The sequence below is a fragment of the Phaethon aethereus genome (assembly GCF_964289735.1).
Source record: "Phaethon aethereus genome assembly, chromosome: 1".
Classification (NCBI taxonomy): Eukaryota; Metazoa; Chordata; class Aves; order Phaethontiformes; family Phaethontidae; genus Phaethon; species Phaethon aethereus.
This window is the reverse complement of record NC_138575.1, coordinates 183,408,682-183,422,487: the sequence shown is the minus strand read 5'-3', so window position 1 is coordinate 183,422,487 and position 13,806 is coordinate 183,408,682. Positions and strand designations below refer to the sequence as shown.

Below are 13,806 nucleotides of genomic sequence, written 5' to 3'. Positions count from 1 at the left end.
CGCCACTCTGGTGAGAAGCCACCTGAGTCCTGCATCCAGCTCTGGAGCCCTCAGCACAGGAAAGACATGGAGCTGTTGGAGCGGGTCCAGAGGAGGGCCACAAAAATGACCTGAGGGATGGAACACCTCTCCTGTGAGGACAGGCTGAGAGAGTTGGGGTTGTTCAGCCTGGAGAAGAGAAGGCTGTTGGGAGACCTTCTTGCAGCCTTCCAGTACTTCAAGGGGTCTTATAAGAAATATGGAGACAGACTACAGCAGGGCCTGTAGTGATAGGACAAGGGTAATGGTTTTAAACTAAAAGAGAGTAGACTCAGACTAAATAGAAGGCAGTAATTTTTCCCAATGACAGTGGTGAAACCCTGGCCCAGGTTGCTTAGAGAGGTGGTGGATGCCTCATCCTTGGCAACATTCAAGGTCAAGTTGGACCGGGCTGTGAGCAATTTGATCTGGTTCAAATGTCCCTGCTCCTTGCAGGGTGGTTGGACTAGATGACCTTGAAAGATCCCTTCCAACTGAAACTACTCCATGATTCTATGAAAAGTGGACCAGAAGTTTTGATTTGGGTATTAGTTAGCCAATTTAATATCTTACTTATTTTAAGACATTCTGTGATGGTCTAATGGCTTAAAGCATACTCATTTTTATACTATAGTGTTCTTATCATGGAAGTAAATCAGTTTTACATCAGGGTAATAAATATATAGGTAAATGTTGTATATAGCCTTAAGTAATTAAAACTTTCTCTGCCAGTGGGGAGTAGTAAATGATGTATATAATCATGCATGACTGTCCCAGTGGGAAAAAAGGGACAAGAAGAAATAAAGGTGATAAAACGGATGCATAATACAAAATAATGTTTTGAAGCATTTTAGCAGCATGAAGGGACCTGTTCTTCCTTTTTCCACTTCTGAAACCAAATACTTCTGTGTAATATGAAATAGCTTACACATTACCAAATGTCGATTCCAGTGAATTTCGTTCTCTTCGGGTTGCTGCTGTTTTCACAATTTATGAAGAAAAAGAAAAAGTTTATCAATTATGAACAGATAGTTGAATGCAATGATTTACAAATTCATCTTTTTACTGTTGTTCGCTACTGTTTGTATTATTGGAGAATGCTTTGTTGTCAGGCATAGGTTGCTGTTTGCCTGATTGTGGCTAAGAGTTTAGGGTGCTTCTATTGTATAACTATTAAGTATCAGTAATTTTTATGCTTATTGTTATGGTCTTTGTGATCCCAAGATGTATGCTGGTGAATTTAGCATAGGTACTGTACTTTTCATAAGGCCATAGGGAAAATGTTCTTAGTGGTACAGTGTTTTGTTTCCAACAGTGGCAAAAAGATATGTTTTTTAGGAAGTTCATACAGCCTGAGCTCTTACTCATCCTTGGCATCCAGAATTGTTGTATTATCATTATCAGGGAACACAATCCTGACTAATCCTGAAAGGATTTGCTTAGATGTGCGTTCATGAATCTCAGAGTGGTTGAGGTTGGAAGGGACCTGAGGGACCTGTGGAGGTCATCTTATCTGTTCCCCCTACTGAAGCAGGGCCACCTAGAGCTGGTTGTCCAGGGCAATGTCCAGTAAGCTTTTGAATATCTTCCAGCATGGAGACTCCACAGTCTCCCTGGGCAACCTGTGCCGGTGCTTGGTCCCCCTCACAGTAAGAAAACTGTTTCCTGAGGTTCAGGGGGAACTTTCTGTGTTTCAATTTGTGCCCATTGCCTCTGGTCCTGTCACTGGGCACCACTGGAAAGAGCTTCGCTCCATCTTTTTTACAGTTTCCTCTCAGGCATGTGTTGAGGTTCATAAGGTCCCGTGAATCTTCCCTAGGCTGAATTTGTCTGATGTCTTTTTAGACAGGCTGAAATTGTATGCCTTTACAGCCTCCAGTGACAGCAGGATCAGTGGGTGCTATGTAAAGAAACATCTGCCTATTTGTGTGCTGCTTTGTTCTGTTAGTGTAGATTTTGGTGTATACCTGAATTTTCTCTATTTGCTGTATGTGTTGTCTTCATGATTCTGCACATTTTTGTAATTTTCTTTGTCTTCCTGTCCTTCATCCAGCCTTCTCTTTGCTTAAGTGAAGTGCCCCAGTATTTTAAGTGTATCATAGAATTTATTTTTTATGCTTAAAATGTTCATCTTGCAAGTTTCATGTACCTTCTGAAATAGAGATGTTTATTATATAATCTGGTTTTTGTTTGCAGTTTATTAATCAACAATTTTCTTCTGCAGAGTTTAGCAAAACACAATAGGAGTAACATTGGAACAGAAGGTGGCCCTCCCCCTTTTGTACCTTTTGGGCAGGTATAGTATGCTTCTATTTGTCAGGTTGTAAAAACAAACAAACAAACCAACCAAAAAACCAAACGCCACAAACAAACAAAAAACCCAACAAAAAAATGAACCTGTATCATCATATCTAGGGGACCTGGTTCCAGTTAGAGAAAGGCTATCACCTTAGATAATGATGATTTGGATATAAAAACTGTGCCTTTTCAAAAAAAAAAAAAGAATTGCATTGATCATGTCACTTTATTTTGCAACTTATATTTAACATTATTTCTCTCAGTTTCAAACTTAAAATTTTATTTTGTATGTGGAGCCTTTGATTCTTCCTGTCTAATCTATGTAGGCACTAACATATTCCCATCATAAATGACAAAGGTATTTGTGAGAATCGTATTAGCGACATCATGCACTAAGCTGAAAATGTAAAAGTCATCCTTTTTGTCTGTTCTGGTGGGCCAGAGGAGTTGTGCTTCCAGCGAAGATATCTAAATGGCCTAGGTGTACATTGTTGCAGTCGTATTCTTTATCTAAAGTTGTGCTACTCCAATGGAATAATACTTTATTTTTTTCAAATGAGAGTAGGCAGAAGAGTTAATTAAAACTTTTTTCTGCATTTTCAGAAATGTGCCTCTCATGTGCAAGTGGACAGTAGAGAGCTTGATCGCAGAAAGACTCTGCAAATGACAAATACTGTAAAAACTGTTGCAGACAATGATGAATTTGAAAAGCAGAGGACAGCTGCAATCGCAGAAGTAGCGAAGAGCAAGGAGGTTAGAATGCATGTGTTGCACCATTTTACTTACTGTGATTGATCTTTTTTTGTTATTTTAAGTATCTCTCTCTTAAACGATGAATGCTTTCTGATGTTTGCCTTCTTATAATGCTACTCATGTATCTTTGAAAAGTTGAATCCGAAAAAGAGAGTCCTTTTGGATTGATGAGTATTTTCTTATTCTAATAAAGCTAATAAATGTATCATAATCTTTTACTGTAGATAAATTTAGTAGATTAATAAAAAAAGAGATTTTTGATTTGATACATCTATTAAAATATGTAGCTTTGACAATTTAGCAAATGAGATTTAAGTAATAAATACAAGTTATCAATTGTCATCTGCTTTTTTCAACTTGTAAAAAACTATGATTCCCTGCATTCGGTCTGCAAGATCAGCTAGGAATTTTAGTTCTAACGTGTCAGGTTTTTATGTTCCTTGTTGGTTTTCCTTTTTAGTTTATTTTTCCAATTTGTTTGGTAAGTCATAAAAACTAGAACTATATACCCCTTTTACAGCCTCATTTGGGCATGGGGGGAAAAAAGTAGAAGGCCTACCTAATAAATTCATCTTTCTTGTGTGTGTAAATTAGTGCTTTATTTGTTGATGCAAAGCATAATCATAAAAAACACAGCTGCATGACATCTACTGCACTTCTTCTACTAGCTGAATATTAAGACTTATTTTCATAAGTTCTGTTTACTGAAATGTTATTTTTGTGCTTATCTAAAGACCAAGACGTTTGGAGGAGGTGGTGGTAGTAGCAGAAGTAATCTCAGTGTGAGTGCTGGAGGGAATCGAAACAGGGAACTGTTCCAGAAAGAGAAGATAACAAAACCTGAGGGAAAGAATGAAGGTGTCTACCGAGAACTGGTAACGTGGAAGACTTAAATTCAACCATAAATGTGTACTATTAAAAAATAAAAAACAAATGTAACAAAAATAAAACCAAAAAACCCTGAGAAGTAAGGGCTTTCCTTTTCAATTTATTTTGAAGTCTGTTTAGAATACTGAAGTTGCTTTTGTTCCTTACAGAGATAGTTATGAATTTCAATGTAATTTTTGTAAAAAAACCTTAATATTGTCTGATACAGTAAAATTTAAACACAAGTGCTCATAAAAGAAAAGTAGTAGTATATCATCGTTTAACCCCAGTCAGCAGCTAAGCACCACACAGCAGCTCGCTCACTCCCACCCTCAGCTGGGTGGGGGAGAGAGATGGGTGTGGGGGCAAAAAAAAAGGTAAAACTCATGGGTTGAGATAAATACAGTCTAACAGGACAGAAAAGGAAGGGAATAATAATAATGATAAAGGAATATACAAAACAAGTGATGTACAGTACAATTGCTCACCACACATTGACCAGTGCCCAGCGAGTTCCCAAGCCGTGGTGCCCCTGGCCAACTCCCTCCATTTTATATACTGATCATGATGTGTCACGTGGTATGCAATACCCCTTTGGTCAGTTTGGGTTAACTGTCCTGGCTGTGCCCCTCCCAGCTTCTCACTGGCAGGGCATGAGAAGCTGAAAAGTCCTTGACTAGTGTAAGCACTACTTAGCAACGACTAAAACATCAGTGTGTTACCAACATTGTTCTCATACTAAATCCAAACCACAGCACTATACCAGCTACTAGGAAGACAATTAACTCTATCCCAGTTGAAACCAGGACAAGGACATTACAGTATAGTTTTATTTTCTTGTTTAAATAAGCTTATCAGTTTTCCATGTTAACATTTGTTAATTAATTTTAGTCAGGAAGACTTTCATCCTTCCAATTTCAACGTATCAAATAATATTTTAATGTAGCTTTTCTTTTGAATTAATTTAATATTTATTTTAACAATGTATTTTAAACCACTTATTTGACCAAATATTTGATATTTAAAATAATGAAGTAGAAATATGTTTGTTGTGACTTGGGAATATCATGTTTACGTGGTCACAAGTAATGTTTCATTGTGAGTAAGGTGGGTTACCATTGGAGAATCTGAACTGTGTCCCTTTATCCAAAATGCCACCTTCCAATATATTTCATAACTTTATACTTACTGAGAAGTGTTCTTTGTGATCACTGCATTGAATTTGATTAAGATGAGCAGTCATTGAAGCTTCTGTTTTGATTACTTTAGCAATCTAAAAGTTTATGATGGAGGAAGTATTTGTTCCCAAGAACAACTCTGGGAAGGAATTTGCAAGTAGGCAATAACAATTAATGATTCTGATTTGCGTGATGAAAGCAGACTGAAAGAGGCATCGTGACAATGTAGTAACTCAGTAAACCAGTGTTGAAATATTGATTATAAATATCACCTATTTATTGTTGAACATTTTCCACCTTATTTACTTTTACCAAAGGTTTAACAATCAGAAGAGAAGACATTTAGGAACAGTAACTGCCAGTTACAGTTTTGTTGGTGTATTATGTGTCATCAACTCGCAGCAAGGAGAGCCTCCAGCAGTACTGCCTTCAGCACTGTGCTCAGCAATATCCATATAGAATTGTAGAAACCTGGGCTGAAAGGACCTCAAGAGGTCATTTAGTCATCCCTCTGCCCTGGTATAGCACCAGTGATACCTTGTCGTTCTTGACAACTGTGTCTCGACCTAAATACAATCAAAAAAAACCCCAAACAAACAGACAAAAACCCCAACAACAACAAAACCCCACAAAATTTAAATTGAGTAACTGTTTCAAGTATTCTGTTTTCTATTTTTCCTATGAACTGCAAGAAACTTGTCTTACATTGCACTGTAAAGTGGCAGTACTTCCAACTTACCAAAACTTGATATTATGTCATTTAACGTACCTAGATGCTGTTTAGAGGAAGGAAATATGAACCCAATAAGCCTATATAGAAAGCCTTCTTTGATTGATTTTCAGGTCTTAAAGCAATGGATAATGAATTTGTTATGTCTTTTTAGAATTGTAACATCAAGTAAGTTTGATTGTTGACTTTCATGCATATTGTTGACTTGTGCATATATTTAGAAACAGTTAAAAGTTTTTAATCCATCTGGTATGTTATCTTCCAAGAAAGCTGAAGCACTGTACCTTACCTACAAAACAAGAAGCAATGAAGTATTTTTTACTGTTTCTTCATAGACGGTTAACAGATAGTGGAGGTCAATCATCCTCCTCTCTTAATAGTCCTTGTAGGTTATGTCCTACAATTTTCTTTGTCTTTCCAGTTTTGAATAGGAGAAGCAAGATTTGTGCTGTGTAAATGAAGCTGAAGGGAGTGGTGTTGACATCCAAAGATACTTAACGTATTACTTCCTTTCTCAAACAGTCTTTCTATCTGGGAAACTCCCTTTCCCTTGGGTCTCAAATTGTGACCTATCTAAGGCTTTTTTTATATGTAGATGAGAGTACAGGTGCTGTTGATATGAGTCTTCGTTTCCTGCTGGTCTTTGAACGTAACTGTTGTGTACAGAATTTCCAATTTATATAAAACTGAAAGGAGATGATGCAGCAGTAATGGCTAGAAGTTTTCTCCTCATCCAAACCAACTACTTAGCTACAAAGGGGAGAAGAGTGAAGCAGATTTGCTGAGGAAGTACTTATCTGTGTTGTCCCCTTGTTGCCATGCAGAAGAATCTAGGAGAATGGCTCCGAGGAGGAACTGTTGTATTCTTGCATTAAAAATAAAACATTATTTAGGCAACTGGAAGTCAAACTCAAGCGGCATGATGATTCCCTGTAGACACTGAGGTTATGTTTCTGCCCCATTGGTCTTCAAAGACCTTTTAAATTGCTGTTCCTTTACTTAGTCAGTCTTTGGACAGCTCATTTAAGAGTATTGGTGAGCTTGGGAATGAAGAAGGCCACCTGAAAGCGCTGGAGTTGACATTGCTGAGCATGTGTGAGTTGTAGCCAAGTGCTGCAAAGTCATGTCTTGCTCATTACAGTGATTTTCTGCATAGCTAAGCATAGTTATGAAAGTTACTTCGAGTTGTTATGTATTCTGGTTTACTGTACTGAGAAACCTCTGTATTGAGATAGCAATGACAAACGCTGATTTTGTGTTTTGCGACAGTCTCTGCCCCCAAAAGGAGACCTGCTCATATCTGTTGTCCCAGAGCAAAGTGTGTAGCTAGAATTAATACAAAAAGTGAATGAATTACAACATCAGGAGAAATTACATCCTAAGACTGTGGAAAATGAGTGAGGAAGGGTTAAATGTTATTCATCATACAACTCTGATAGAGTTGTTATTTAAATCATTCTAGCAATAAAAGTTCATGTTGTTTTAAGCTGAAGGAGAGAGAAGGGCTTATGTGTCTTAGAGGTCAGGTTTGGTTGGGTGTGGGGTTTTTTTTGTTTGGTTGGCTTTTGGGGTTTTTTTGGTTTTTCTTTAAGGGTGACAATATGGCAATTTTGGAACCTGTAGGCTAAATGCTATGTTCGTGGAACTCCAGTTAAGAACGTATTTGGTTACAGCTGTTGCAGTAGATGAATAACTGGCATCATTTTGGTTGGGTATAGGATGAGGAAGAGCAGAAGGCCTAGTCCCATTTCATGTTTAGCGCATGTAGGTCTGTCTGCTCTGGAAGAGACAGTTCTCCCTTGAGTGCTTTAACACAGCGTAGATGTAAGGTTATTTACTGTAATTAATGCCCTCAGTGATTCCTACTTTGCCTTTTTGTCATCATGATCTATACAGTTTAGAATAAGAAAGCCTGTATTCAGTATTTTACAGAACCTTTAGCAATTATATTTTCTCCATGTTTTAAGAAGTTTGTAACTGGGTTTTGTAGTCTCTGTAAAAGTTGTGAAAGGGTTCAAACAGGAACAGATGACGAGTTTTTATACCAGTATTGCTTTGAGAGATTCCTTTTAGTTTTCATCTCCAAGAAACTATGTTAGCCTGTGAAGGAAGGAGTAGAATAGGGTAATTTGTGCTGGAAACCTCATAATATTAGAACTGAGAATTGATGAATTAAAATTAAAATAATAACAATATTAAAAAAACCTCCTCTGCTAGCTGGTTCTCTGGGCCTAAGAGAGACTGTATGTAAAGATTTTATATAAAACTGAAATATTTATCATCAATGACATGTGAAATAGTTTTTCAAATAAAAATTAATGAAAAAGTCAAATCTTGTGTTTTTGTAGATTCTCTGTTGTATCTTCTGATTAGTTCTGTGTATACCTTTTATTTCAGGTTGATGAAAAGGCTCTAAAACACATAACAGAGATGGGCTTCAGCAAAGAAGCAGCAAGACAGGCACTTATGGATAACAGTAACAGCCTAGAGGCGGCATTAAATTTTCTTCTGAACAGCAGTAAACAGAAACCCATTCAAGGACCACCACCTAGAGGTATAACTTGCAAAGAAATGCTTTAAAAACAGCATTTACAAACAAAGGAATTTGTGTATGGTAGATTACTAATATAGTTGTAGAAGGGCATATCTGCATGTTTTTTCCAGCAAGTTAGAATGCATTGCAAACCTGAAAGCAATTAGGAAAGACCTCTGTGTGTTGTGTTCTTGTCAAAATTTTTTAATTTCAAGTCACAGATTTGAATATCCTTAAATGCAAAATATCTGTATCTGTTTTGTCCGTGATCAAATTTTTTAAAGATAGAAAATACAAACATTTTATAGATCAGGTATAACTTTTTTTTAAAAAAATTTCTATTTATTCCCCACTCACAAATAACTTATGATGTTTCCAGGTAAAGGGAAGGGCCGAGGCCGAATAAGACCTGAAGATGAGGAAGAGCTAGGAAACGCCAGACCGTCTGCACCAAGCACACTGTTTGATTTCTTGGAATCCAAAATGGGTACTCTAACAGTAGAAGGTAAGTTATTGAAATTAATGTATCTGGATCCAATATTGGACAGTGTTGGTGGAAGTATTTTTCCTAACTTTGTTGTGGTTCCTAGAACTTCCTCCACATTCAACCATAAAAAAAAACCAAAAACAAGGAGTGCGAAAGAGCTATTCCTCTTTGAAGAAAGGTGAAATAAATCACACTGTGGTGGTTTGTACTTCTGTCTTGATTATAGAAGAGCTTGGAGTGTTTGTTTCAGGCTTAGATGTCTAAAAGTCAGCAATTTTGAAATAAGATGACATAAATCCCAGTTTGTTAATCTAATTTAATAAAGGTTCGCACAAGAGAGCATTTAAGGAGTGACTGTGTTTCTATGTAATTATTTTTTTTTAACTTAAGTTCCAAGATCTTTGGGACATTTGAAGCTGCACTTTTACTGTTGCTACTTGCATAAACAGTGTAGCATTTTGCATTAAATGTGTTTAAATACTTTTTTACAGCCTGTAGCAACTAAAAGTCAGCATATTCCTGTGGAAGGAAACACAGCAGTCTAGAAATTCAGTTCTTGGAGCTGTACAGAGGATGCCTTTGTCCAAAAAAGAGGAAGCAGCAGCAAAGAAAAAAGACACACATTTAGTCATAGAAAACTTGCCTCAACAGATGGGCTCAGGAGTTAGTGAACCTGCTAGCAAACCCAGGGGTCTCTTGCTGCTGCTGGTAGAATTAGATGCACTGTGAGCCATTATAGAATTCACTAAATATTTTTATGACATGTGAGAGCTTACAATTCTTTTGATAGCAAATACTATATTGTTACTGTACCTAGGTTGAGCTTCATTGCAACAGTGTCTTTTTTTGGCCTGCAAAACAAATGATTTTAAATAGCTAAATATTGTTTTAGGTTTTAGTTGGGTCTAGATCTTACTAAAACTTTTTGTAGAAAGTGAACAATAATAGAGTTTGTTTTTCTTATGTATGTTGTTTATAGTTTATTTATGGTGAGTAGCCACAAGCTTATGGCTTTCTGTAGTAAAATGAAGCTAGATTGAACATTTATATCATGAATCTTCACTGGTTTTGTCAGAAATTCAAAATATTTAAAGAAAATACCTTTCAAATACACAAGCATTCTGCATTAGCTGATACAATTTTGTAAACTGTTCAGGTAATGAATATAAATAATCACAGTTTCAAAAGCATGTGTAGGGGATTATGCTTGAGATGTATCTTTTGGCAATTAATTTTGTTTACCAAAGATGACTTAAGATTTTTACAGTGAGAAGAAATTAAAACAGTTGTAGTGTTTTTTCTCTCACATTACGAATACAGATTTTTCTTGGGATAAGTTTTGTGCTTATAGTGAGAGATTAGAGAGGCTTTTATGTGTGACTGAAAGGCATTTAAAGGAAAAATAATAGAAATAATCCCTGTGGGATATATGGTTTTCTTATTGTCAGTAATTTTAGAATATTACCAAGAACTGTGAAATGACTGAATTGCTTCTTTTAAAATGATACTGATGATTGATTGTGTTTAATTTGGGAGAGTTTTATGAACCTTTGCATTTAGTACATGTTTGTGGCCAACATACTGTAGTGTAATAAAGCATAGTGTTATGCGAGTAAAAAAATGGTTATATTGGCATATATACCTAGTTTCTAATCTTCAGTATTGTGTTTTAAAGATACATATGTATTTTTTGCCTCTTAAATAAAAACAAGAAGATTCCATAAATGTCATAAGAAAAACATAATGCTATATATGTCAAAAAGTTCTGGCATATTTCCTAAGATGACACACAGGGGTTTTGGTTCGTGTGTTTTAACATGATGTTGGTTGGTTTTAGCATTCTCTGAATGATGAATATGCAATCTGTACTTCTCTGAATCATGCTTTTCTGAAAAAAAACTTGTTAGTATTTTTTAAGAGTTCAGAAAGTGCTCAGATTTTTTTTTTTTTTACTTCTGCCTTTTTTCCTTCTGAAGAAATAATAATACATGTCCATGTACTTTCTGTTATTTGGAAGTCAATGGCTTTACAGTAGTTGCTCAGTTGCATTTTGTTAGCTTTTATTTTCTTTATTGAATGTGTGTAGCGCATAGGATTGTGCCTCTGTTTCTATGACAGGTTTTATTTTTAGTTTGAGAGTCTACTTCAAATGGATTTTTCAAGAAATACATAGGCAAATGCTGAATTGCAGTTTTTTTGTCTCTTAAAAGTGCTTTTTTTCTTTGCCGTTTGAGAGAATCTGTGGATTCTGATGAATTCAAACACATCTTAAAAATAATTTATTGAAAGTGTCATTTTTCTGTCATTTTTATGCCTCTGTGGTTGAAAATAATCTCATTTAAATTCTTAATGATCAGTTGTCTTAAGTTCTATGTAAACTGAGATGACATTAGTGTTAACAGTGTTTGCAGAGTGATGATACATCTGCAGTGATTGCACTTACCGGTCTGAACTCTTTTGTCATGAAGTCTGCATCCAAGTGTTTGCAGAAAACAGGATATATATTACTAGCACCCTTTAAATTTCACTTGATCCTGTCAGTTGTTAGCAGGAGAGACGTGTATTTCTCTCTTAGTATTAAAAAAGTAGTGATTGGAAATGAAAGACGCATCAGGGAAATAATTAGAAACAACTCAAATATGTAATGCTGAATAGCCAAGAATAAGGTCTCTTCATTGATATTTTTTTTTTCTCTTTTTTCCCCCTGCATAGTAACTGTACTGAGGAGGCCCCAGGCAGGCAGGTTTTTCTGCATTTATGTGTAGCATAGTACAGCTTCCATTCAATATAAAAGAAGATGATTGTTCTGCAGTATTTCTGGCCCCTTGCTGTCCCATATGATCTCTAGAATCCCAGTTCATTTTTTAGATTCAGAGAGATGGCCGTTGTATAGGGATAGTAGTTTTTAACAAATGAGCACACCCCTAATATTATACTAGTGCATATGATCACCTGGAATAGCTGTATTTATCATTATTGCAAGCATTAGGCTTCTATACCCTTCAGACAGATTGTAATTTTTTTTTACATGACTGAGCATCTATGTAAAAGCAAAACCAAAAAACAGAACTGAGACAAATACGTTTTTAAATCTGTGCTACTCCACATTTTCTTCAAAAAATGCTTATGTGATCTGGGGAGAAAGTGTCTGAAAAGAGGAATGGCTTTTTTCCAAGTACACAGAGGATTGGTTTGCCTTTTTCTGTGCATCCCTTCTTGTTTTTCTTATCTAGTGTTTCTAATTGCACCTGAAACCTCAGTACTGTTGAGAACTTCTAAATTAACTTCTGGGTTTGCAATATTCAGGCTAGGTGGTTCTGTTTGTGAACAGGAACTGCAGAACACTTTAATTTGTTATCTTTGATTTGTTACTTTTTCATAGTTGGATTTAGACCAAGTGGAAGAATATTTATGAATTGAAATACCTTTGTATTTTGTTTAGGAGGTACTTCTATTCCTTTTTAGAGATAAGACAGCACACTAACCTTTTTATTGTTTGTTTGTTTGTTTTTAAAGAAGTGAAAATTAGTTATAAGGAAGTAAGGTGTTAGTCTTTTGCCCTGTAAGTGGTGTCTTGTGAGGTTTTTTTACGTCGTCTCTTTTTTCCAGAGTTAATGAAAAATTGTTTTAAGTAAGTACAGCGGTCAAAAGTATTAAATACCTGACTCCATGATTTGCTAATTCCTTAGTTGTAAAACATAGCATATAGTAACCATAATTTGTTTAAATGAAATGTAAGGAATTAAACCAACCCAACCCATAGTTTTATACTGCAGGTTTATTTATTTTTAGCTGTGAATGGTTGGTGACACCTATGAAAATATTTCTGTGTTGAAATTAAGTAGTTTGAATTTTGGTTGGAGAGAGAAACCTGCTGACTCTGAGAGATAACAAAAATAGTAGAAATAATTGCTGTCAACTAGCTGCCTTTGCTTGCACTTGGATTATTTCTGCTACTGAACACAAGTTTTTTTCTATTAATCATCTTCTTATTTTGCTTCTGTTGCGAAGAACAATTCATCCTTCTTCACCAGTTTCAATAAACACAGGAGTTATCAGGGAGAACAAAGCAGTGCCAAGAGCTCTGACTATAGAATTAAGGAATAACGGACAAAATGCTTAGAACCAGGCATGTTTCAGGTATTTTCCCTCCCTTTAGTTCTTAGGGACCGAGACTAGGCTAGTGCTTAGTCCATCTGCTCAGGAACCAAAGCCACAAAAGCTTTTGGCAGACATCTGTGTCTTTGAAACACTTAAGCAAAGATCAACTTTGTAATAATTATTTATTTATTTGTTATTAAATGGGGTAGGTGACGAGGAACATAATGATTTTGGTTAGAACATTGACCCAGAACACAGAAGGCCAAAATCTTTTCAGTTTCAGATAGTGCAGAATTGCCTCTTCAGTCCTCACAAGGCAGGCTGTGCTTGGGGTAGACATTTCATGCTCTTCCTTTTAAAATGAACCTCCTGTGCAACAAACTACAACATCAATGGGATCACAGAAAAAGCAAGTGAGAGGTCTGTGTAGTCTGTTAATAGGGCCACTTTAGGAGAAGGGAGAAGTTCATAGGCTGTAGTCGGTTTCTTGTGCCAGTAGTTAGGCTTTGACTGAAACACAAATTTAGACACACAGTTTTGATTTAAAGGTGGTGAATTAGTTCTACTCCAAGGTTATTTCTTTCAGCAATTAAATGTTAATATTAAAAAAAAACCCAAACAATTTTTCACTTCTAATCTTTATTTTCTATACTCTGCTTATAACTGCTGAATAATATTATGTCTTTCTTGCTATATAGCAAGCTATCAAAATTTGCTTTCCTAGTAGCTATTAATAAGACATAATGGACCTGTATTTTATCCATCAGCTGTGTTAGCTCTGTGGATTGAGCTTTTCTAGCCTCTTGTCAAAGACTTTTTTCCAGACTACTTTCTCTCTTTT

The 13,806-nt window shown here is 35.9% G+C and overlaps 1 protein-coding gene across 3 annotated transcripts in view; it reads left to right on the top strand.

The window, feature by feature from the left end:
* The window catches only part of TDRD3 (tudor domain containing 3), a gene marked incomplete at both ends in the record, with an annotated part of 104,523 nt that overhangs the window by 60,981 nt on the left and 29,736 nt on the right, over positions 1–13,806 (top strand). For all 3 annotated transcript variants that reach the window (XM_081999418.1, XM_081999420.1, XM_081999419.1), the window contains 5 exons: positions 2,243–2,314; positions 2,920–3,069; positions 3,804–3,944; positions 8,242–8,398; positions 8,757–8,882. In XM_081999418.1, the coding sequence (XP_081855544.1) occupies positions 2,243–2,314; positions 2,920–3,069; positions 3,804–3,944; positions 8,242–8,398; positions 8,757–8,882 (646 nt within the window). The remainder of the gene's footprint in view (positions 1–2,242; positions 2,315–2,919; positions 3,070–3,803; positions 3,945–8,241; positions 8,399–8,756; positions 8,883–13,806) is intronic.